Source organism: Choristoneura fumiferana, chromosome 5 (assembly GCF_025370935.1).
Source record: "Choristoneura fumiferana chromosome 5, NRCan_CFum_1, whole genome shotgun sequence".
NCBI lineage: Eukaryota > Metazoa > Arthropoda > Insecta > Lepidoptera > Tortricidae > Choristoneura > Choristoneura fumiferana.
The window spans coordinates 9,350,329-9,375,677 of NC_133476.1; the positions used below are offsets into that span (position 1 = coordinate 9,350,329).

Below are 25,349 nucleotides of genomic sequence, written 5' to 3' on the forward strand. Positions count from 1 at the left end.
TAGTGACTTATATAACTTTAATAAGAGTAGGTACATAGGCAGAAGAACGCAAAATCAACGCACTTTGTGTGTGATACGTAGGTACACATAAGACATAATAAACGGGACGTTGACTGTTGACCGGTTGTACGTTGTTTTACAGACAACATTTTAATAGAATTTCGTTTAACAGACATTTTTTATCATATTATCGTTTCATAGAATAATCAATACGCAGAACACTTACTTTGAAGAAATTTAAATCATTGATTTTTGTTACAAATATAAATTTTTGTTTAGATATTCATATCAAAGAATAACAAATCAAATATTCATTATTCTCATATTATTTAGTTATTATAAAACTTATTACCAAGAAAAACATGCAATTCGTTTTCTGATGTGGTCGCAGTTCTAACCTAACCTAACCTACTTTTCTAGTAGCGAGTCGTTTCTGACGAGGTCACTGTTCTAACCTAACCTAACCTACTTTTCTAGTAGCGAGTCGTTTCTGACGAGGTCACTGTTCTAACCTAACCTAACCTAACCAACTTTTCTGGTAGCGATTTCTAACCTATTCTAATATATTTTATCGAACAAACAATATTTGTTAAAAAATAATTCTACAATTTGATAAATAATAAAGTGAGATTATAAGATTAATTGAATAGTTTTTCTATTAAATATGTTTCATTCAAGCAAATAGTCGTTGAAACAATAATATTCGAAGTAAAAATACAAGGACCAAATATTATATGAAACATTTTCTGCGAAACGAAATTCTATGAAATTTCTGTCTGCGAAAAAAGGGGACACCACGATATTACATAAATAAATCTATCATCAGAAATAATAAATACTTTTAGTGAGTACTACTAATGTCCAACGTTGCATGTTGCTGATAGTCCAAATAGCTCAAGTGAGGACGAAATCGACGAATACATTGAGTCTTGTGATACGGCAGAAAATTTAAACTACTTATCAAATCATCTATGTACAACAACTCGCAGGAATTTCCTCAGCTCATACGTCGATGGATCACATTGCATTGATAAGAATACGCGGGCGACGATGTCTTTGTCGCTGCTGGTTGGGTGGTATTGCACGTGTGCATGACTCAGTTGTTCCGGAGACCATGCTCCTACGCCTCTTATGTATGACGCCTACTTGTCATAGCTATCACATGGGCGTAATGTAGCTATCGTATGTAAGGCCAAGGTAAAAATTACAAGGAGGAACGATAAATACTTATGCGGTGGTGTTCAACTGTAAAGCACCAGCTGCTGCGTCTCAGTTAGGCAAGTAACAAATGTGCCTTATAATGACTGTACCTCACATTAAGTATTCAAAACCAGAGGCCTTCTTGCTAACGTACTCCAAATCGCGTTAGTTTTCACCACTTCTTTCTGTTCTGTCGCAAGGTATAGGATGAGGGCAGGATGAGATGGCGAATGCGTTTTTCAATAAAAAGACTCTTCAAGATTGTTTACCCCTTTTCTAATGCTAATAAAAACGAAGTATTTAGTTTGTTGGTATAAGGAAATCTTATGGTTACCTGGGGACCGATTTTAAAATTCACACGATAAAATCTTTTCTAAGTCACGAAAAATGTGCTAAACTTGAAACACAAGCAAGTGAAGCGGTAGAAAATTTCAGTTCTGATTAATCTTGTGAACTACCCACTTAATTGTATTTGCTTTGATCTGTACTTTGAGAATTTTTTGGTTCTATTGTATAGTTACATAGATACCCTAAACTTATAAGCGTACCTACTATTATGTAGGTACTTATGTTGTGCTTAAGCGGGCTTATTCCTAATTAATTACATTGTATAATAGGTACATACCTACGTTTAAAATAAAATATAAATATTGCGTTAGCGTTAATCAGCGTTCATCCAAACCAGGCTTTAATGACTACGAACACTGAAGTGATATCTTAACAAGGCCTGGCATTTTATCGTTGCACTAATTGGATCAGCATCTGTGATGGCCGGTCGGTTTTTATGCGGTCGGCACGTCCTGTGGGTCAAGCGATCGACCGAGTCGTATACGGCTACTCCGCGGACTCCTTGTCTTTGTCCTTTGAAACGAGTCCATATTGCCAGGCTGGTTTATAACAATCTTGTAGGTACAAAATTCCTTTACCTACTCTTAAGTAAATTTGGAAATTGTAAAATGGACCCTAAAGAAACAATGCATGTTTTATTTTATGATTAATACGTGTAATACGTCGTAAGTATTTTGATTTATTGATGACGTTTCAATTCATACGTAACTGATATACTTAGTTGAGAATGCGGCCATGCGGGTATGAATGGCAGATGGCAAACTAACCTAATTACTTAACAGCAGTTAAGTTAGAACTGCGTTTGATAAGTTAACTGAAGGATTAGTCAATGGCCTCAACCTCTTTAATTATCGTACAGTAAACTTATAACGCTCATGACAGCGGTTCGGTTAAAAAAAGCTGTCTTCACTTCCATACGAATAAAGACATTTTGGCTAAAACATAACCGCTTTTTGTTCCCTTAATACCCAAATCTGGAATCTCTTCAGTCTCGCCTCTGGTTATTTAAAATCACTTAAATAAAAATATACCGACAACGGCAACATGTGGAAGCTATTATCAACGTACACCGGTCGAAGCGGAATAAATAATTACCATCAAATTACATTGTATTACTATAGCTGTAGGGGCTATTTTACCGCATTCCATTATTGATACACGGATAATGTTTTTAGCCCATCATACGTTGAAAAAATTGAGTTTCTTTCGGCCAAAGACCTGCCATCTATCCACTTGATGACCTGACGGGACGGGAAGCCCGACATATGGTGCTTGGGAAGGCAGAAGCTTTTTTTCTCATCACCTTGTTGAGATTTATTACAGCTTGATATCTACTCGAGTGTATCTTTTTGATGTCAGACTGTGTTTTATTTTTTAATGTGTAATGAATGTAAACATGTACCTACATAGTTTTTATAGTTATCGCTGGGCCACCCCGATCGTTCCTAGAGGACTTTATGAATCAATAAAAATCGGGTCGTAATAATTTTTCGAATTTTACAACCATTTCAAGCAAACAATAACAATAGACTCTTGTTCGCGTTCTTGGAACTCAGACGGCGCGTTAGTAAAATTTGATACTACGAGATCGGCGTTCGTCATAATGCGGTGGATCATCCAAACTGAAACGCGTTCGTGTTTCTGACGGCTGTCATAATTCTGAGAACCGGTCGCGAGCCGTGCGCGCGCTATACAATACCCGCGGCGCCCGCGCATACCTGCAGGGCTCGCCGGCGCTGCTCACCATTGTTTGGTCTACCTTAATATTTTGGTTTTTTGGCCGCACCAAATGGTCTGGGAAACCCTACGGTCCTATTCGTACGTGAGCTTAAAGTAACACTGGCAGTTTTATTTTCGAAAATGGTGCATTAATATGCAAAAGGAAATATTGGTAAATTACGGCTTGATTTACTACTCAGCTGCCCTGATTAAATTAATAAGAATTGTAATTTTTAACTATTCTACTCGAATTTCAAATTCAACACAAAGTTTAATTATTTCCAAAAGATATTTTCACGATTGTGGTATTGAAAATCGGACTTAACTAAATGCAAAACGACTCTGTTTGTAAAACGTATCGATCAATCAATCAATCATTTATTTATTTCTGAGAATATGGTACAATATAAGTTAGTAAAAAGTGTTAGTTCAGCATATTCTGCCGTCATCGGCGTAGAAATATTTTACAGTTTTATACCTCTATCATTACAATAAATAAATAAAAAAACATTATTAATAATAAAAACAGTTTACATAAAGAAAGAAGGGAGGAAAAAAATACAATTTGCCTAAATTAATTGTTACTTATTTAAAAATTCATCAACAGAATAAAAGCACTTATCAAGCAACCACTTACTCGATTTAGGTTGGACTGACGATAATACTAAATAAGTGAATTAAATGAAGGTGCGTGGTACTTTTTTGGAATTCCCACAGGAATTGAGTAAAATTTTGGAATTTGAATTTAACTGACAAATCTAAAGGTTACCTACACGCGTACCAGTATTAAAATTTCACATTATATTACACGTCTTGTTCTAATCTGAGACTACATCTTCTAGATGTAGAAAACGCAGTGTCTCAAGTATTCCCAGGCTACTTCAAGCATGTCGATTTGATCACATTGTTCCGCCAATGGACCGGCAGACAACAGCTTTGCCGGTCGTTAGGTCGGGCCGCGACCCCACTTGTGCAACCCGCTGCAACCAATCATGCAGAACCGCAAGTGCTACGTTTGCCAAAACCAAACTATTCTACACATTGCGCAATACCGCACAATTTACAGATACGAAATACGAATAGGTACATGATGGTAATTATGGAAATTTTACGCTGCAACGTCGGTTGTTATGCATTTTTTACTCGCTTCTTCTTACTTCTTTCGCTACAACGTAGGTAGGTACTTTACTGTTTGTTAGGTAAGTACCTAGAAAGTTATGGATAGTTTTCAATTACTTAATAAAAGTAAAGGTTGCGGCAAGTTATATTTATTGACCTACTTGCACAGAATAAGTACTTAATAGTAGAAGTGCTACTTGTCAAATCTAAGATACTTTTTATGGTTCCCCTTTTTTACGCATATTTTTTATGTCATAATTCTATTTTGCATAATCTGTTCACGCTTAATAGTATTTATGCCGAAACTGTTTTCGCATAACAGTTTACGCAGAATTCTCTTACGCATAACCAACGTAAGCCGAATCGGCTTTAGGCATAATTTGTGAATTCCGAATATTGTTTAGGCAGAAAATTACTTACGATAAATTAGTTACGCAGAAAGTTACTTTCGCATACTTAATGTAACTGAATATTGTTACCACCAATTTTATGTCTGGAAAGCAAAACAACTGAGGCAAAGTCGACGGAGCTCCGCGTCGCGGAGCTCCTATTCCGCCTAGTAAAGGCGCTTCGCGCCTTGTAAAAATCGTACTAACCTAACCTATAGTTGAGCAATCACGTTACCTGGGTTTTCTTTATTGCGAAGGGGCTTGCCCCCCCCCGTCCCTCCTTTACTGTTTCGCCTATCCAAGTATCAATTTTTTTTTAAACCATTCGTATGATTGTTTGTTTTTTACATGCGGTGGGATCTGCCCCCCGAACCCCATTGCGAGGGGCTTCGCCCCCTTTCGCCCTTCAAAATTCTTCGGCCTATCAAAATTCGGCTAAATTACATATATGCTAAACAAAATTATGCATAATAAAATTCGGCCATATTAATATTATGCTAAAATACCATTGTTCGGCTTATACATAATTATGTCGAAGTAAATTTCGGCAAGTTTAAGATTCGGCGTAAATAAATTACGCGAAACCTGTTAAATGCGTAATCAGTTTCGGACATTAAAAAGTATGCCAAATAGATGTCACCCACTTTTTATACAGGCGTCCCAGATTTCGACGATCATCCTTTAAAGGGTAAAGAAAAGCTTCTCAAGTAAGTATGTATAGATTATCCAGAACAATACAGTCACAGAATAACTATAGTACTATAAGTCAAATGCATAAATACTTATATAGGTAGGCATCAAAAATATCTACCTTTATGCCACTAACCAGAAGGTCGATGTATACATATGAAGTTATGACTGTATAAATATTTAAGTCAGTAAGTCGACTGTACAAGTAAATGTCAATACGGTAGGTAGCTAGATAATCGTCAGCTTCCGGGATACCTCTCAATCATCGTACGTTAAATTTAACACGGAACGATTAGTTAATAAATAAGTTTAATTATATTGTACACGTGAAGGTATATCGCAAGGTCAGTCGCTTCCTACGAGCCGCATACTTCGATGGCTGCGCCGGCGCAGGTGCGTTGCAAGTGAATGTCTATTGCTAATGAAGATAAATAAAGGTCTCACAACCATACATAATAGTTACGTAGTCGGACGAAGACTTGACCATTTTTAGAGCAAATTAGAGAAAAATATAGGTTAAGATATTCTTAGAACCAGTTCACTTACAATACTAGGCTACATGCATGAACGGTCGTCGAACAGAATGTGTTACCCAACAACGCGTTGTTCTGTCGAGGGCGATTTTCCTTTAATACCGCCTGGAAACTTATCGGATGAGGAAATGCTTCAATTATCTTTTAGCAATACTAACAGGATGTTGCTAAGTAAATATGTTAATTCCTGTAAGTTATTAAATTCGACTAATATAATTATACATTTTCAAATCCGGTTCAAGGACCAAAATTTGGTCCTGCAAGCCGGATTGTAACACGACTAAGAAAAAGGGTTGTAAATTGTAATGCCTGATTCTAATGTTTGTAAACCAAATCTACTTCAGTATAATCTACAATAATAAGAACAGAATGAAGACTAGCCCAGTGTGCCACTTTCAGGTCATCTGCGATATTGTTATGAAATTTAAATCAACTCGTGATTATTTACGTACAAATGCAGTAGACACAAAGTCAGCAATCAAGTTTGACTACATCGACATAGATAGATATACTTATCTCGATTTCTAGCCAGTCATCATACTTAATTAAAATAGGTAACAGACTGTCGCGAAAGTGGTTCTTGTTGACACGACTAGCAAGCATTCCAGAGCCAAATGATCATTACGCAAAGCAAAAACACTGGTCCAGATGATAGCAAAACCTAACATTAACTGAGCTAGAAATCCTGTTCGGAAATGCAAGATATGAACGTCATTATTCATGTGTAGCTACCTTCTATGAGCATTAACAATTATAGATAGATATACCTTACTACCTTACGTAGGTACCTATATGAATTAAAATTTATTTTTAGTAGGAACCTAGGTAGCTCAGTCAGGCTATTTAAATACAGATTTTAGTCATCCTTTTCATATGAATGTTTTCTTAAAAATTACGTTAAAACTTACAAGTCTACCCGCATTGTTTACCGTGACGTTTTGAGTCACGCACAAATCGGCCGCGGTACGAGTACAACGCGGGCCAAAACAAAAGGAGGGAAAACGCGCGAAAACACCTCGCGTGATAAAAAGTAAACGAGTTCTAGGAGTCGCAGTCGTAATGAGCGAGCGCTACTGACCTGTCCCGTCGCTTTCTTGTAGCGGAGCGTGGCTTCCCGCACCAGGTCCCTGACCAGCAGGTCGCCGGCGCCGCACGGCACCAGCACCCGCACGCTGCCGAAGCTCACCGTCACCTTCATATCCACTCACTCCACCACAACACTATGAATCACCGAAACACCACGCCTCACCTCACCGCTCACTGCTCACTGTATCTACGCGCCAACATTATTAGTTTGTCGACAAACTAATAGGAGCAAAACACTACCTGACGCACATGGTAAAGGTAACCCTGCACCGAAGCCGCTCATCGACCACCGACGACACAAAAAGTACAAAAACACTGGCCAGTCCGTGTGTTTTCATAGCGCAAAGCTAGAAAAACCTCGGGGCGGTGCACTCGGATCACTTAAATTGTGTGGTAATTGAGAATTCACTAATAGAATACACGAATCACATTCACCACTGGGCACATTTCGATAAGATTACGCGAAATACGGGCGTACGGCGCTCTGTCAACGGCAGCAACGGTTGTAGCAAGCAAGGGATATGAATAAGAATTCGTTGTAAGTTGTGGCGGGCGCGGGAGGGGTGTGCGGCGGCGGGGAGGGCGCGACCGGTTCCGCCAGCCAATGAGCGGCGGCGTCAAACAGGCAGCTGTGCGCCTGTGGTGGTGACCACCGCGTGCCGCGTCATCCACACGTATTATTTTACTCACATACCGATTATTTCACATTATTTTGAATGAAACACCACCTGATTACGGTAGAACTGACTCACGACTCGCAGGGAATTATGTTAGGTCTCGTACCAACCGTCATACCGACCGGTACCACTCAAGTTGGTTCTACCTTCACACATTCAACAGCTATTAAAGTGTGCGTTGGAATTTCTTATCACTACAACACCCACACAGCTGCAGACATTCAACCAAAATTGGTGAGTGGCACTAGACGTGCACCTATTTACCTACCTCTGAAAAGAAACTGAATACCTTCATTTCTATCCAAAGTTTTATCTACTGCCTGTGCTACTGCTAAGTCCTTGAAGATGTCCAAAATGATAATCAATATCACCATGCCAACCTCCATTGCAGATACGCTCAACAGTAAAAATACCACACAATCCACATGGGCTAATTTCTTGGTACCTACCAAAATACAGTGGTCATATATCTGTTTTCACTACTAATTGCCAATAAATAATTAACAGATTTCGAGTTGGGATGTAAATTTAATCTAATCTTTATAGTAGGTAGGTACCTTCACTTACTTATTGAGACACTGACTTTACTGTTAACGTTAAGTAGCACCTTGGGTGCTAAGTGTTACATTAAGTAAGAAGAATATATGCTACCGTTTGTCCTGTAAAAATTTAAATCAACTTTCCTTAGTAGTATCAGCGAACACAAGATTGATCGATTTTTGATTCCAGGTAGATTTTGGCTTTGACCTGTTGTGTACAGAATTCGATCAAAATTTTGATTGATTGAGGCCCCAAGTCAGGTCAGTATCAGTCAAAAAGGTGAACTTAATGACAAAGTAGTCGCGGTCGCTCGTGCGAATTATTCAGTTTCGCTATAATAAAACCTACTTTAGACCAGTTTGAACGACGTAAACTAGATTTATTTTTAAGCGTAGTTAACTATGTATTTGTGGATATTTTGAGCCGGCTGAACTATGCTAAAATGAAACTAGATTAAGTATTTCTTGGTGCAGCCTGCACATAAATCTGCGCAACAATCTGTGTTGAGCGAAATCCATCAAAAGGAAAACTGTGCTGAGTTCACACAACCGTTCGTTCTTACAGTGAGTAGAGTGGAGGAGCTGTAGGAGCACACATTTCTTGCATAAACGCAGCTATCATAAGGTCGCGGGTGAGCATAGTAATTGTTTCAGTTCATTGATATGGATAAAGCAAAGTAACGCCTGATTCAATAAATTACAATACAAATACAATACAATTCAAATATTCTTTATTGCACACCACAAATCAGTACAAAAAAACTTATATGAATACTTAGATTCAGGGAAGTCAATAGGCGGTCTTATCGCTTAAAAGCGATCTCTTCCAGACAACCATTTGAAATTACTTCTTAATTGATCGGTATTGAATTTAATCTTGGTTTAAAATATACCCAGTTGATATCTATCTGGTTCGACATGTCACTGCACATTATCACTATTTATAAAACCAATGTTACCATGTCTAAAGCAAAATGAAATTATTTCAATTCAAATCATTGAATAAAATTAATCCTTTTGTTTTTTTTTCGTGGCACGCAGCGTAGCCACCTCGCACAGCTCTTGTGGTAGCTTATCCTAAGATAGGTATCAATCAAATGTTAACAAATAATGAATCCAAATATTCGTGCAATTAATGCACATTAGATAGGTATATTTATATATTTAGTGTTTCAACGGGTATTCGAAGGAACCTATAGGAACCTAGTTCTTACGATATTTTATTTAAATAATTCCATATAGGTAACATTGATCAATCTTGAACCATGATGGAACCCTTTCACATTAAATGTTTAGGTTTTAAAAACGTACGGTTTGACTGTTGGTTTTAGCACCACGTGTGAGAGACGTTAAACACTAATGTTTATGACATCCGCGATGTTCTCGCTATGGCGTGTCATGGTTCCAGGAGAGCCATCAGTATGCGGAAGGCGTGCCGCCAACCGCCCGCACCTGACCTGCAAACCTATGTTATATCATATCTTAACGAAAACCAAAAATTCCGACATATCTACGACCGATCTCTATTAGCTTTTTAGCGAACACGATGCATTCCATTCGTGACTACGAGGTTTATTGATTGCCTCGCTCGTGAATTGTTGTACAAAAATAATAATCCTGAACCTCTCTAGGGTCCTTGGAGGCCTTAGAACCTTATCGCAGCACTGAGCCATCATTATACATATATATTGTGAAGACTATGATGCGTATAGGAGAAAACTAATCTGCTGTACATAGGAATGATTCATTAACAGGTTTCGGCTCGAGATCTGAATCATAAGTCTTTAGAGGAAGTCTATTGTTTCACAAGTATCAGTAACTAAGAGTAATATACTTGTACTTGGAAGTAGATAGCATGATTATTAATAAGATATTCAACTCATTGTTAGATTATTTAGGAAGATAAAGTTTTGATAAAAATAAAATGAAATACCGGTTATGCAAACCACTTTAATTCCAGTAATTAATATTGCTTAATTGAAGTGAAATAAATACACAATACATTTTCCTACGTAAGGCAAAGTTTAATAACAAAAAAAGACAAAAGTTACCAATTATTTTGCTATGAGTAATTGTGCACAAAGGTACAGTACATTTTAGGTCTCTTACGATGAAAATGCGAATCTAGATTTGATTAGCTTTAATCTGAATACTATGACGAACGAGTCATGGAAATATAGTCTTTTAAAGTGTATTTAATTTCTTTTTCCTCTAATCATGTACTTACTTTACCTGTAAAGGTTTTCAAAATCTTGGAGAGAACCTGCATGCAGTAAAGTTAACGATGACTCCGCTACTTCTAAAAGACATGGGCTAAACATCAGATTTATCAATGGCTCTTGAATTACATAGACGGAATTGGGTTTCTACTTAATTTTTTTATCATCAATTGAAAAATCAGTGTAACAGTCAAGCAACAGAAATAATAAAATAAAGATAATAAGCAACTACAAAAAATAATGTTTTGGCACTATGTAAACAACAAATAAAAATACTAATTACAAAATACTGAGGTTATAAATAGCAAAAAATATTATCACTTAATATTATTTAAAGTGGAATAGCACTTCATAGACGATTAACAATATTTACAAAGTATAACAACTCGCGATACTCCGGAGCTACCATGTGCTCTTATTTACAAAATCGACATACTGTTCCTACCCACGACTTCAGTCCGCAACCGCTATGATGGCTACTCATTGCATTTTTAACTCGCCTTCCCCCAAAAAGGAGCACACAAGGTCGAAATTCATGATGCGAGAGGCTGGTGCTTGATACAAGCAAGAGTAGAGATAACAGAACCATAGTCACCGAATGCATAGTGCTACGACTGTTGTTCCTCAATCGGAAACATATAGGTATTGCAGTTACTTGCCCGTTATTATTTAAGTACACTCCTAGCCAAGAAAGCGATTAAAATAAGTGTTTATAGACTTAGCTCAAAATATACATTATAATTTTATATTGCAATCGGTTACAGTTTTACATTTTGTAGTCATTAACAATCGTTACACGAATTGACACAGAAATCTTACAGTTTAATAATAGGTAATTGATTCCTCTCGAGAATATTCTACAACAAATATTCACTAGTGGTGTTATGTATAGCTTGTACTTTCAAGTCACACGATTCTTTCACTTAGATATATATATATCTATCTCTACTTAGGATCTGTCTCTCGTCCACGCGGCCGCAGATCGTTCCTCCAACCTCAACACGACAAGGACTAACCAATCAAATCATTTCGGCCAATTGCCAATTCTGACACCGTAAATTTACAATATATATTTTTTTAATACTTGCTAACAGTCCGTGAGATTTAGATGGCGGTAATAGATTCCACCCTGAACCTGATGAACGAGAGGTCAAGTTAATTGTGATGGGTAAAATGGCACTATCTATGATGTCTACATTGATATCCCAAGTCAACGTTGTAGAAAAAATAAGTTCTCCATCCAGCCTATGGTAACAATAACAATATCTACACATAATAAAATTGAAATGCAAAAAATATAACTACCTTATACATTAAGCACATTTACAGGTCAACCTAGCCTCCGAGAGCGACCGACACAGAGAGACTTACACTTGCGGGGCCAGCCCGCACTCTAAAACACTGACTTTAACAAAGATTGGTCGATCTGAGTCAAATTCCTAAACCACGTATCACAAGACAGATCATAGTAAGGTACATTACACTAAGTCAGAGCACCTTATAATTGTAGAGATCATCGCATCCTCCGTACGACGCCATCTCATGGCACCCGCCAGCTTACCCGATATAATATAATGCAATACATCGAGTTTAAGTATCACTGACAATGTATACACATCAAATACATATTATTTTAAAACAGGCACGTCAGCAATATACTTAGAAGATGACATCCAAATTCGGCATTTATCTGAAGACTATTTCCATTAGTAATATATCATTTCATGAAATTGAGTATTCAAGTGATTAGCACTTTTCATTAGAGAGCAGAGTAATGGTTTTTTTCGCCCGATCGGGATCCCCGCGCCATGCATGTGTTGCAAGCGCGGCGGGTCGGGGGTGAAGGGTCCCCCGCTGGAGCGCGGAGGGGGATTCTGAACCTCAGCTGCGCGCGGCGCGGGCGCATCACACGTCGCTCTCGCCGTCAGTGACGTGCGTTGGCTGCCCGAAGTTCCTCGTGATGCACTCGCTGACTGTGCGAATGTTGGCTAGGTACCTGTCACAAAATAAATGTGTCACAAAATCTGTAATATAATTCGCTAGAATGCTTTATGATTAGTTCTGTGGCTATATCTAATAAAATAACTGACCTGTGCGCGGGTTCATCCGAGTCGTATATCGCGCTAAGCGACTCCAGCGACACGAGCGCCTCCGAGTCGAGCAAACGCGAGGAGGCGCGCGACGAAACGTCGTCGTCGCGGTCGAAGTAGCACGAGTTGACGTCGCTCAGCGCCGCCTCTGCGTCCGTCAGACCCGCCTGCACGAGGAAATCTTTGTTAATCAACAAAAAACAATTTGTTCACCCGCAACCATATGATACACGTCTATACAACAGATGTGTGTTTACGCAGCTCTTATACTTCCACACTATAAGCACACACACAAATCATACACACCCATCTATCACCGCCGCGGCACGCCGCCACACTGTTTTGTCGCGTTTCGAACTCTACCAGTTCATCCTCAAAGCAACACAACCGTCCACCATTATGGTGTTAGGCGTTAAGGAGACGTGATGCTTAATTAAAGAGTAGTTCATTACTCAAAAGTTAAGCCTATGAGTAAATAATATACAGGGTGGAAAGTTGAGATGGGGCAGCAATACTGGGTTAAGACACTAACTTTAGTTAAAATGTTCAGTACCTTACGAACTGTATGGAAAAAGTTTTCTTTGATTTGTGGGTGTTCTATCCTAGATAGATAAATGGGACCGATTGGCATTAAAAAAAAAGTCAAATCTGTCGATTTTCTCGCTGACTGTACATTTTATCAAAAATCTGTGAATGTCGATTGTCATCACTCAAAAAGTTAGTAAAGATCTCCTAAGAGCATTTTCGCGTAGCAGCAAGGGATCTAGTAGCTGCCCTTGCTGCCCCATCTCAACTTTCCATCCTGTATAGGAATGAAATGGACGTGTGTACGTGCACACTACACTATTCTACCATCTAATCAGGTTTTCTTACCACTTGACTATCCGGGCGTTCAATTCAAAGTAAGCAGTAAGTTCTAATCTTTACTTCTGTCTATCGTTAAGGCTGTCTGGAAGAGATCGCTCTGAAGCGATAAGGCCGCCTATTACTTACTATGGAAAATCTCTATATATGATTTTGCTGTACTGCTCTGTGTAGGTGATCAATAAAGATTGTATCGTACGTAAGTTCCTTTTTGGTTTCTACAATTTAACACTAATCCTCTAATACAACAACTGCGAATGTTCATCAAATCATGGCTGTGTATGTGTTACCTCGTTGAGCATGGAGACGTTTTCTAGCGCGGGGTCGTCAGTGGTGTAGCCGGTGGACTCTGGCTGGCCGCCGCCCTCCGCCTCGCCCTCCGAGCACGACGAGCTCCACTCCGACTGGCTCTCGCCGTACAGACCCGCCTCGCGGTGGTTGCACGCCGCCGCCGCCGCCGCCGCTGCGCACTGGATTACATTTTACATGAAAGAACGCTTTCACTTCATATTTGAAGCGTTTTAAATGAAGGCTATCGTTTTTTGTCTTTCTAGATGGCGCCACTGTTGCGTGAGGTTTTAAAGTGTAGCTTTCAACGTCTGTTATTACGGACGTGAAAACAAATTGTAGATTAAAATCATATTTAATACACCTTAAAACCGTACCATAAAAATATCGAGCAACCGCAGTGATGCGTAGTCCCGTTTTGTTGGGAAAAAAAGAGAGGACAAAGGTTTTCGAAAGACAACTGTCTCAAAACACAGACATTCATTGCCCCGTAACGCATAATTGCCATAATTAATTTCAGGTAATGCAAAATATTCACAGAATTATTCTAATTATAAATAAACCCGCGTAGCTCACCCAAAAACTATGAGATTTAACATTTCGGAAACCTCATGCTACACTAGCGCCTCTAGCGGCGAATTCATGCGCGATAGCCCTCATTCGTTCATGCAAAACACATTCCTCGCAACACATCCTCGCACATGGAGCCTGGAGGTTGTAGGCGACATTTTTTTTTGTTTAAGTAGCCTGTATAGTGTCTCTTGACCTCCACAACTCTCGTTCTGACGCAATGTAGGCGACATAATTATGTAATAATATTTTATTTATTTCAGGCCAGTATCCAAAACACACAAACATCACGCCTGTATCCCCAAATGGTGTAGGCAGAGCACACGAAACGTTATCGCTTTGGAGCCACTTTTAGCAATTTTAGGTTTTAAGTTTGACAAAAACGGTACAATTGTGACAGGTTGCTAGCCTGGCGCATTAACCTATATCCTCAGTCGCCTCTTACGACATCCACGGAAGAAATGGAGAGGTGTAATTCTAATCCGACACCACACGGGTCAACATAAAACAAACGGACATAAAATGCATTTTTAGACTCTGTTGCACAAAGTAGTCTCAGTTCAAAGGACAAGGCAAATCGCGCCAACAGCCACGAAAAATAAAACTACATAATAGCAAAGCGTGAAAAATAAAACTTAGTAAATGAACATCCATTTTAAATGTTGTTTCACTTTCGCACAGTCGAAGTGAACAGTGTATAACTTATTTATAAAATCCATACATACACTATATGTATGTATGATGGAATCGAAATTGTTCAGCAGGACGAGTCGTGAGCAACATAAATAAAAAGGATCTTACCCGATTATGTAACCGCTCCTGAATCTCCTTTTCTTGTTTTTCTTTCAGAGCTCCAGAGTCTAGCGGCATTTTTCTTTCACACGGTGGACTATAAAAAAAAACATCATTTAAGGACAATGAAACAAACTCTTTTATTCTATTAATGCACTCGTAATTTGTTATCTACCATCCAATGAACTAAAATATTGTAGCCATATTCGTATATTGGTGTTTTATCCCGGTAATAGAATAAGTTCAGTTCCGATTTTACAGGGCGTGAAAAGGTATTGAATGGTTTCGAGAAAAGGATTGAGGAAGGAAGGCACGAGTATTGTTTTTGTTACATTTGGCGGAGGCACTTGTGTTATCTAGCCCAGCCCTTTTACAAGCTCCCGTAAGCCTTGTATCACCTGTGCAGCCGTGGTGGCCTAGTGTTTTGACCTATACCTCTCAAGCAGAGGATCGTAAGTTACATTTGAAATTTGCCACGAGCTTAACGGTGAAGGAAAACATCGTGAAAATTGTACAAACTGGTGTGTGATGTTCCCAAGCTGCACTGGACCTGCTTGGTAACTACGGTCTAAGCTCTTTCGTTCTGAAAGAAGGCCTGTGCCCTTCTGTGTGACATATACAGGCTAGGATGATGATGATGCTGCTCACCTATAGTGCGCAGGGTCGGGCAGCTGCACGACGACGTCAGTGGGCAGCACGCCGGGGAAGTGCTGCCGCTCGGCGCGCGCCGGGCTGGCCTCCTGCCGCGCCAGCTGCGCGATGGCTGCCAACCCCACGGCGTGCAGCGGACTGCTGTTGTTGTTGCAGCTGCGCGCCGGCTCCGCCAGACCCGGGTTCGCGGCCCTGAGGTAAACGCTACAGTCAACCATTTTGACATAATACGAACAAAAAAAATTTTTAGCACTGCTATTTCTGGAGACTTACCTTAATTCTAATTTCAATTCCTTCCGCTCCGCTTTGGGCGGATTGGCCTTGATGAGATTCTTATCGTCGAGCAGCCTCTGTATCTCTCTCTCGAAGGGTGGCACGCAAGCGACGTCGGTGGGCGAGCGTTTGGCGAGCGCCGGCCGGTCGTGCGTCAGGTGCTTCAGGTTGGCAGGCCGCGAGCCCGTGCTCGAGAACGACCCGGTACGTTGCGTGTTTCGCCCCACGTCCTTCTTGTCCGTCTGACTGCACCCGTCCCGCTTCGCCGACGCCAACATGTTGATTATGCTCCTCTGGAGCTTCTCTTCTTCCTTCTGGAAGTCGACGCTCCCGTCGATGAACTTGTCGTCGAGCGACGGCTTCCTATTTATCTTGTTATGCTTCGCGTATAACTCCGTGATGCTGTTCGCGGGTAGTTTGGTGGATCGTACGGGCGGGTAGTCGTAGGCGGGAGTGGGGTCGACGCGCTGCGGGCGGGAGTGCGGGAGGAAGGGCGCGGGGCGCGGCGGGGAGGGGGACGCGTCGGTGGTGCGCGAGTAGCTCTCGTCGGAGGAGCTGAGGCTGGGGGAGCGCGTCAGCGAGCTGAGCTCGTCGGCGGAGGAGTGCACGCGCGGGCTGCGCGCCAGCGGCAGGCTCTCGCTGGAGCGCGGGCGCGGCAGGCGCGCGGGCGGCCGGCGCTTGTGCGCGGCGGGGCGCGGCTCCTGCGGCCGCGGCCACGGCGGCACCAGCGCGCGCGGCGGCGGCCAGCGCGGATTGCCCGCCGCGTGCGCGCCGTGCGGCGGCGGCGGCGGCGCCGACTCCTGCTCCTTAACCCTGCGCCCCTTGCTCCCTTTATGATTATTACTGTTGCTCTGGTGGCCGTTTGTCGGGAGCAACGGCTCGTTCTCGGCGACAGAAGTCTCCCTCAGAGGCGGCAGTCTGTTGGGCTGGGCGGCTCGCCTTGCGGAGTTCTGGAGCATGGCCAGCGGGGTCGCGACTCCCCCGTACGCGGTGGGAGGGTTTTGAGGCTGGCCGTTGGAATTGTTAACGCTGGTCGTCGACGCCGCTCGATCGGTTAAAAAATACGTGGTCATCTCGCCCTTTCCCTTGACTTTTACTTTTCCCCTGCAGACGAACTGGTAGGGCAGATCTTTGAGGTAGTGGTGGACCTCCTCGGTGACTTGCGTGTGGTTCGGGAGCCCGGTGGAGTCCATTCGCGACGCCACGTTCACCGTGTTGCCCCAGATATCGTACTGCGGTTTTCGGGCACCGATAACTCCGGCTACGACTGGACCTACATTTAAACCTGAAAACAAAGTAAATTTCATCCAACCCCATTAACGAGTAGACTTTGACCTTTTCATACAATCATCTAGTTAGGTTAGTCTTTTTTCATCGGCAAAATTATTGAATATATTTCAGTAAGTAATACTAATTATAACTTACCAACACGCAACATGAAGTTGTTATAAGAGTTGTCATTGATGTCTTTCAGTTTGTCCCTCATGGCGAACACAAATTCGACCAACGTCGCCATGTGTTTCTTGGTACTGGCATCGTCGAGCATCTTCTTGTCAGGAATGAGACCCACGGCGGCCATGTAGGTGGAGCCCACTGTTTTAATCTTGTCTATGGCACTGAAGCGGTCATCTCCCAGGAGCTGTGGAAGGAGAGTTCGTCAAAGACGAGTTTTCTTTTAAACCCTGCCCTCTGTATTTAAACTAGCTTTCAATAAAAAAAACCGCATCAAAATCTCCCATTCGCTTGGGAGCTAGGACGCTACAGACAAACACACTCACACATAGCGGTCAAACTTATAATAACTTTTTGCGTGGAGGGTTAATAAGTAGGAAGAAATTAAAATATAAACTATCTTTGAACTTGACCTTGAACTTTGAACTTGTCGGAGTTGGTCAAAATTTTCTTTCCGGTCACTAAATGATACATGTTATTATTTGAATCGTCATTACTTGATCAAACTGACAAATTGACGACTATATTTCAACGACTATAACAAACTTGACCTTAACAGTTTGAATGCCAACGTCACGTGAGTCAGCGTATGCACAGCTCCGGTATCTTAGAAACAAAAGGAAGTTTGACGTGCCTCTTCTAATTATGAATTCTGAACTCGATTTCTTTTGTTATTCTCTACTGATATTTATTATTCAAAAAGGCTGCGTCTAAAACTGACTGATGTATTTTTTTTTCATCTACTTATTACAATATGCATACATACATGCTGTAGCAATAATGTCTTGTAAAAATGAATCCATTACACGTTGAACTAAGCAGGTTCAATTATAAAAATAAAAAACGAGAGGTTTATCTTATCTAATAGACCATGAACTCGTCTTCGGCCTATTACAACCACTGCAAAGCCTAGGCCTCCTCTCATAAAGAGAAGGCTTGAACTGTAGTTCCCACTCGGGCCTAGTGCACATTGGGTCACACTCGCCACTGAACTGCTTCACAGGTATACAGTTACAAAATCTTACGGTATACTTCAAATTTATCATAATGTAATTTTTCAACCTCTGTATTCTGTAGGTACTGCTTACTAAATCAAAAATTAAAAACGTTTATTCTGTAAGTAGGCCGCATAAGGCTGTTAAATGTCACTTCTTTATACTACCATATCGCTTTCGGAGAGACCATCATTGTCATGAAGAATGCGCTGCTAGAAAGTTGACCGTAATGTGGTGTACAATAAATAAATAATTAAGTAATAAATAGTACATTACTGCAGAGGCCGGAAAAGAAACGCTTGCACTAGGCTTAGTTCTTTCTTTCTATTTACGTATGTCAAAATCACCAAGTATGGATTTCGGCTAGCAAATAGGCCTGCAACGGTATACTTTTAAGCGTATTTTAAGGAACACAACATAAACATTTCATTTCATCAATTATCTTTCAGTTTTTTTTTAATTATTCCAATGAGTCGTTAGTTACAAAAATAAATAAGTAACAAAAAATTGAACCGACTACAAAAAACCATGAAAATAATTTTCTACCAGTCTGAAGTCGGTGCGTCAGCACGAGCCAGCAGGAGTGAACCTATAGTCGTCTACCTCACCTACATACATACTATACGAGTGTATTGGGCTTCAATCGCTCCTGCTGGCTCGTGCTGAGGCATCGACTTCAGACTGGTAGAAAATTATTTTCATGGTTTTTTGTAGTCAGTTCAATTTTTGTTATACAATTTTTTTTCACGCTTTTTAGTAAAAGCAAAAAAAGAAAATAAAAGATCTAATAAAAAAAAGTAAGTGGTAAAAGATCTAATATGCAATAGTTTAATGTCAAATGCTCCTTTTACGAAAAATTACTATTTTCTCCTGGTTTCATCACCCGTTCCATTTCACCATAATACATTACAACGAGCTAATTGAAATTCAACCCGTGAAGTACTTGTTATTGAGTAGTCAGTCGCTCCGTTGTTCAAATGGGGTCTTCATCATCAGATCCACTTCACCAAATTATGATTTTCAAGAGCAAATGCACGAGTTACTACTAAATATGCCGAAATTACCATAGGTGTCCCTACAATATTTGAAGAGTTCCCTCTATTTCCTTAGGATCCAATCATCAGATCCTGATTTAGTGTTATGGGACCTAATTGAAAGCATTCCTAGACGAACGAAAAACATTTTTTTTTTTTCAAATCGGTTCATAAATGACGGAGGTCTGTCTGAGGTAACAAACATAAAAAAAATACAAGCGAATTGATAACCTCCTCCTTTTTTGAAGTCGGTTAGGAAGATAGAGAACTAACAAGACGAATGAATATCATAAAAAAGTTAATGTATTGTACAACTCACCTCATCAAAATCGGCAATGATCTCATTAAGCAGCCTCAGGCACTCCATGCCCTGGTTGTTCCCGTCCAGCTCCATATAGAACTCGTGGTAGTTGGTGATGGAGGCGAACACGACGCCGGCGCGCTGGTACGACTGGTGGTACAGATCCTGGCGACGCCTCTGGGTCAGTATAGCGGCAGCGGGGGCAGTGACATACTCATTCAAGCGACCAGGCGTTATAAAATACAGCTTTTATATGATCCGTTTGGCTGAGTGGCTAGAGGTGCTTATGTTAGTTAGTGTTGTGATGTTCTTAGAACATAAAACTGAATGTATTTCAGTGCTGACACAGTTTTGTGTAGGTATATATTAAAAAAAAATAACTTTCATGCCCGTCTCGTGCAGCGTCCTTATACGCTCCTTTTTATACGATCGAAGAGTTAAATACAGTCCTTTTTGGAAAGCTCTGGAGTTTATTATTTGTATCTTTATTCATGTTTATTATTCACTCTAACATAAAGCAGCATCTCTCTTGGCCAGGTAGGAAAACGGATGTCGGTATCAGGCTTTAAGGCTGTGGTTGTCAGCTACCAAGTTACTCCCCGATATTTTGAGTTGAAATACTTAGTACCTATATAGACGATTTTGTTATGTTTTATGTCAATCGTAATAGAGATTTTTAGTGTGGTCGCCTCGGTCCCTCACGGTTATGTCACTGTTGCTTTGTGTAAGTATATTGTTGAAATAACAACACATAATAAAAGCTAATATTGATATAAATAGTGCAAAATGGTGCTAATGTGTGTGCAATTGACATGAATGAATGGCGTGATAACTGAGACACGAATGATTCATACAGATTATATCCTTAACATCCCACATCAACAAAGCCACAAACCACAGTTAAAAAGCATTCAAGCACAATATGTATGTAAATCTTATTTAGCATCACAAACTTCTTACTGTTTTTTTTATTATTATCTTAAAGACTTTGCTAAGCATTAGGTGCATAAGGTAGGTTAGGACATGAAATTAGTTCGTGGTAATATAAATCCTGATCATTAAATATATATATAAAAACCTCTTTTTACAGGAAAATTTCAATAAGTGAATGCCATTAACCTTAGAAGACTTCCGTCCTCCGGAGACAATCCAGGCAGTAGTACTACCAGATTATTGTATTGTCACGAAATTTCATAAATAAGTTTGCCATGTTTCAGCTCAAGCAGATGCCAGGAAGCGGTCGAACATGGTTTCCAAATTTTGAAACCACAACAGACAAGCTTAACGTGAACACAGTAAAGAAAAAAATATGACGGCATATTTCCTTTACTGTGTTTACGTAAAGAGACAAACAGGTATATATTTTTGATCAGGAGTAAAGCTAACATGAAAACGTCAAATGTACAAAAATGAATGTTTTGTGCACTTACAATAACACTTACCATATTAGTTCTGAACTGATTGTCCAGAAAGTGAGTAGCCACGTGAGCTGGCAATAGATTAAACAATATCCTTCTATTTGATGCCTGTAATTCAAAAGAAAGAAAAATACATTAAGGAGATAGTAAACTATGAAATGTTACTTTATCAGGATGCAACAACCCAAAGCAAAATTATTGTACTTATATTTGGTGTCCTTTTCTAGGTCTACTTCTCCATATTGGCATTCAAAATTTTTGTATGGTAATAGATAGTAGATGCCTAATTACGTTAAGTTACTAAAATAATGTTACTAAGATTTGACTCATGATTTACTAGTCCATTAGAGGGACAAGACAAGTAGAGCAAATTAAGGGTTGGGATGGGTGAATTCAGTGATTATAATGAATAGTCTTTGTGTCGGAAAGTCTGCAGAGCCTAGCTTTTGTGTACAGTCAAGGGCAAAGATATCGACACGGCCAAAGTTGCAAAAATATATATACACGACTTTATGCACTTAACATAAAGGCCACGTATACATATTTTTGCAACTTTGGCCGTGTCGATATCTTTGCCCTTGACTGTACATACACCGATTTTTTTCACATGGCTTGATTTGCACACAAAAGTGCAAAAAAGAGACAGAGACCTATATGAAACACAGGAATATTCCTAGTTGAGTTCAGGGTAATGTGTTATTTGTCTCTTAATCTTAATGCAACATAAAACAATATTATTATTGTTAGTATATCGGGTCATTATTCGAGCTTTTCAAGCGCCTCAATTTTTGTGGTCACATTTTTTTATGAACGTGCCGTAGAATTTGATGACGTTTAAGACTATTTTTTAGACGTCCTGTAATTCTACTAGATAACCTGGAAATAATCTTCCACCATGTCAACAAAAATGTGCCCACGAAAAAAAATAAACGCTCGAATAATGAAATGACCTTACAGCGGTATTTCTTTTTGAGGTACCTGCAGCGCGTCCATGTCCCGTTTCTCGTCGCGCGCCTGCGCCTGCCAAAGGAAGTCCAGGCGCGCCGTCCACTCGGTCTGCCGCGCGTGAAGTAACACTGCCAGCGCCAGCGCCAGCGTCCACGCGCACGCCGCCGCCGCCGACCCCACCACGCCTGATCTGGAACGGGTAACAGCAACAGCTAATACGAAGAATGGGAACTTGACGCCAGCTACGAAATTTAAGGATTTTACACACGTAAATACTAAATATGCTTTGAAATAGCTATGGGGATAGGTATTAAGTTTTTGTTAATACAAACTTTTATTGCTGACTGTAATTTTTGTTGGCTGTACTTGTAATGTACTGTCATCGAAACTACATTTTCCATTACCAAATGTACCAAATTTCAAGTCGATGCCATTAAGCGTTGATGAGTTCCATCCTGCGGTGACGATCATGGCTGGACCACTAGACCAGTAGGTATTGTCACCAGATTTACATAAGTATGCCAAATTTCAAGTCAATCCGAACACTGGAAATGGGTCAAATTCAACTTGCATGATTTGACCCGCACATATGTACATACAGTCAAGGAACCTTTACAGGTTTACGTGATTCAGTTTCCTCGACTGTACGTACATACATACATTGTGAGTTAAATTAAAAGCTTAACTAACCAATGTATTATTCCAGAGCAGAGCTCTACATACTAAATTCAAACAATCCCAACATAGTTAAGAAAAGGTGTCGTTAAGTAAGCACTTACTCAGTCATAAGATCGTAGCAGTCAAACAGGTCCTTATGGTACGCCATTATGACAGCGATGTAGCCGGCCGTCATAAACGCCAGGAGTATCCCTTTAATCAGGATAGGCAGCCTTAGAAATACTGCCACGGCTAGCATGCTGAGACAGCAGCCGAGAGTGATGTAGAGTGGCACGGGGCACGCGCGGTGGTCGTTGGCGCTCCATAACGTTGCCACGTCGCCCGAATAGGCACGGATGTCTGCCATCGTTACATTCTCGGTTAAGTTGCGACATACGTTCATCTCATTGCATGTTACCTGAAATAGTTGGTGGGAATGTTACTTTCAAGTAGTGTTATCGTCTATAAAAACTGCGGATGTCTGTGCCAAACAATGGGACGTAAGTACGAGTATTTTAGGCTGACAATGAGACAGAGATAAAAACTTAGTCAAGCCAAGAAAGATTGATAAGATCTATTTTATGAATTGTGAATATGTATAAGGCAACTAAATGTATTTATTTATAACACAATCTCTAAGATTATCTGAGCAAAATTATCCTAATTTGCTTAGCAACCTATTGACTATATTTATACGGTCACTTACCACATTGACTTGCCCCACTGCATACCCCAGCACTATCGTAAACGTCGTGATCGCATTCCGCAAAGCGAAAGGACGAGACACGTCGCAGGGTATGAGTCGCAGACGAGCGGCCAACGTCAGAGCTAGTACAGCCGCAGACCAAGCGAAGGCTGTGACGAAGAGGAGGAGAAGAATGGTGGTGCGAGGGAGGATGGCGGCTTGCAGGGCGCCGGCGGCGGCCACGGCGCCCAGGGCTGCGCCGAGGGACCCCGCCCAACCACCGTCCGTTGATGCACGATACTACAAATAACACACATTATACTGGCGCAATATCATTTTGATTAATTTCATTGATTAGTGGCGATTTTTCACAAATATTGTGATCGCTAATCAGCCGCAAGCCGATTGCGGCAGTCGCATATTTTTTATTGAAAAATAAATAACGGTCAATTTTTTGTATTTAAGTACGTATCTATCTATTTAAGTATGTTTATCCGTTGGCTAGTACCCATAACACAAGCTTTGCTTACTTTGGGGTGCTTTGGGACTAGGTCAATGAGGGCTATCGTTTTTTGTCTCACTAGATGACGCACTGTTGCGTGAGGTTGGCGTGTATGGCTTTCAAAGTCTGTTATTACGGGCGTAAAGACAAAGTTTAGATTAAATCATATTTAATACACCTTAAAACCGTACCATAAAAATATCGAGCATGCCACAGTGTTGCATAGTCCCCGTTTTGTTCGGAAAAAGGTTTCCGAAAGACAAAACTGTCTCAAAACACAGACATTCATTGCCCCGGAACGCATATTTGCCATAATTAATTTCAGATATTGCAAAATATTCACAAAATTATTCTAATTATAAATAAACCCGCGTAGCTCACCCAAAAACTATGAGATTTGACATTTCGGAGACCTCACGCTACACTAGCGCCTCTAGTGGCGAATTCATACGCGATAGCCCTCATTGGTGTCAAGTGTCCCGTGATATTTATTTTAGAGATTTTAGTTCGAAATATCTTTTTTATGATGCCGGATGCGAACTTCCGTAACAAAAACAGCTGAACATACGACCCTCCACTCAAAGATTCAACGTATTGCCACAACAAACAAAAACACTTATGCACCAGGTTAATAAAAAAATATTATTGAAATCTTAATTATTCAAAGTAAAATAATGAAAGAGACCCACATTTTTTTTCAATTCAATAATAATAATAATATCTTGGGTAGCCCCAAACTAAGCACAGCTTGTACTATGGGTGCTACACAACAGAAAGATAAATATATACTTGAGTATATACAAACATCCAAGACTCAAGTATAAGTACAAGCATTCGTATTCATCATGCAAATATTTTCCAGTCACGGAGATGAATCCGCAACCGCTAGCTTCGTAGTCAGGGTCACTACCAACTTAGCTATTCGGTCGTTAAAAGAAATTAATACCCGAAGAGACAGTAAGCGAGAGTGCATACGGTTTCACTCGCTTGCTCAGCGTGATCGTGGGACGGTAAACTCTCTCACTCGCTGTATTAGCATAATATGTTTAGTATAGAATAGACTCATACCTGCGCTTCCTTAGCCTGGTCTTTAAAGCAGAGCGTAAGCAGATGCACGTGCGTTGCCTTCTCGCGATGCACGGAGCGCGCGTCGATGGCCTGCGCCAGGAACTTGTTGACGCGGTTGGTGGGCTGGTGGTATACGGACGAATGACGCTTTTTCAGCGGCCGCTTGAACTTCTCGGTCACTTTGTTCTGTGGAAATGATACAGTTCAACGCGTCTGGCTCGACAACGCGGCCTACTGCTAAC

At 40.5% G+C, this 25,349-nt stretch overlaps 2 protein-coding genes across 2 annotated transcripts in view; both read right to left on the minus strand.

Annotated features, from left to right (window-relative positions):
• The window catches only part of baz (par-3 family cell polarity regulator), a 56,718-nt gene extending 49,107 nt beyond the window's left edge, over window positions 1-7,611 (minus strand). The window contains exon 1 of the mRNA XM_074087774.1: window positions 7,077-7,611. Coding sequence (XP_073943875.1) covers window positions 7,077-7,196 — 120 coding nt within the window. The 5' untranslated portion in view covers window positions 7,197-7,611. The remainder of the gene's footprint in view (window positions 1-7,076) is intronic.
• A 2,625-nt stretch (window positions 7,612-10,236) lies between these two features.
• The window catches only part of rut (adenylate cyclase rutabaga), a 114,603-nt gene continuing 99,490 nt past the window's right edge, over window positions 10,237-25,349 (minus strand). The window contains exons 12-24 of the mRNA XM_074087778.1: window positions 25,108-25,293; window positions 23,559-23,837; window positions 22,975-23,270; window positions 22,226-22,385; window positions 21,272-21,355; window positions 19,848-19,994; window positions 17,473-17,686; window positions 16,048-17,332; window positions 15,772-15,966; window positions 15,133-15,220; window positions 13,764-13,943; window positions 12,610-12,776; window positions 10,237-12,515 (exon numbers count right to left, since the gene is read on the minus strand). Coding sequence (XP_073943879.1) covers window positions 12,425-12,515; window positions 12,610-12,776; window positions 13,764-13,943; window positions 15,133-15,220; window positions 15,772-15,966; window positions 16,048-17,332; window positions 17,473-17,686; window positions 19,848-19,994; window positions 21,272-21,355; window positions 22,226-22,385; window positions 22,975-23,270; window positions 23,559-23,837; window positions 25,108-25,293 — 3,372 coding nt within the window. The 3' untranslated portion in view covers window positions 10,237-12,424. The remainder of the gene's footprint in view (window positions 12,516-12,609; window positions 12,777-13,763; window positions 13,944-15,132; window positions 15,221-15,771; window positions 15,967-16,047; window positions 17,333-17,472; window positions 17,687-19,847; window positions 19,995-21,271; window positions 21,356-22,225; window positions 22,386-22,974; window positions 23,271-23,558; window positions 23,838-25,107; window positions 25,294-25,349) is intronic.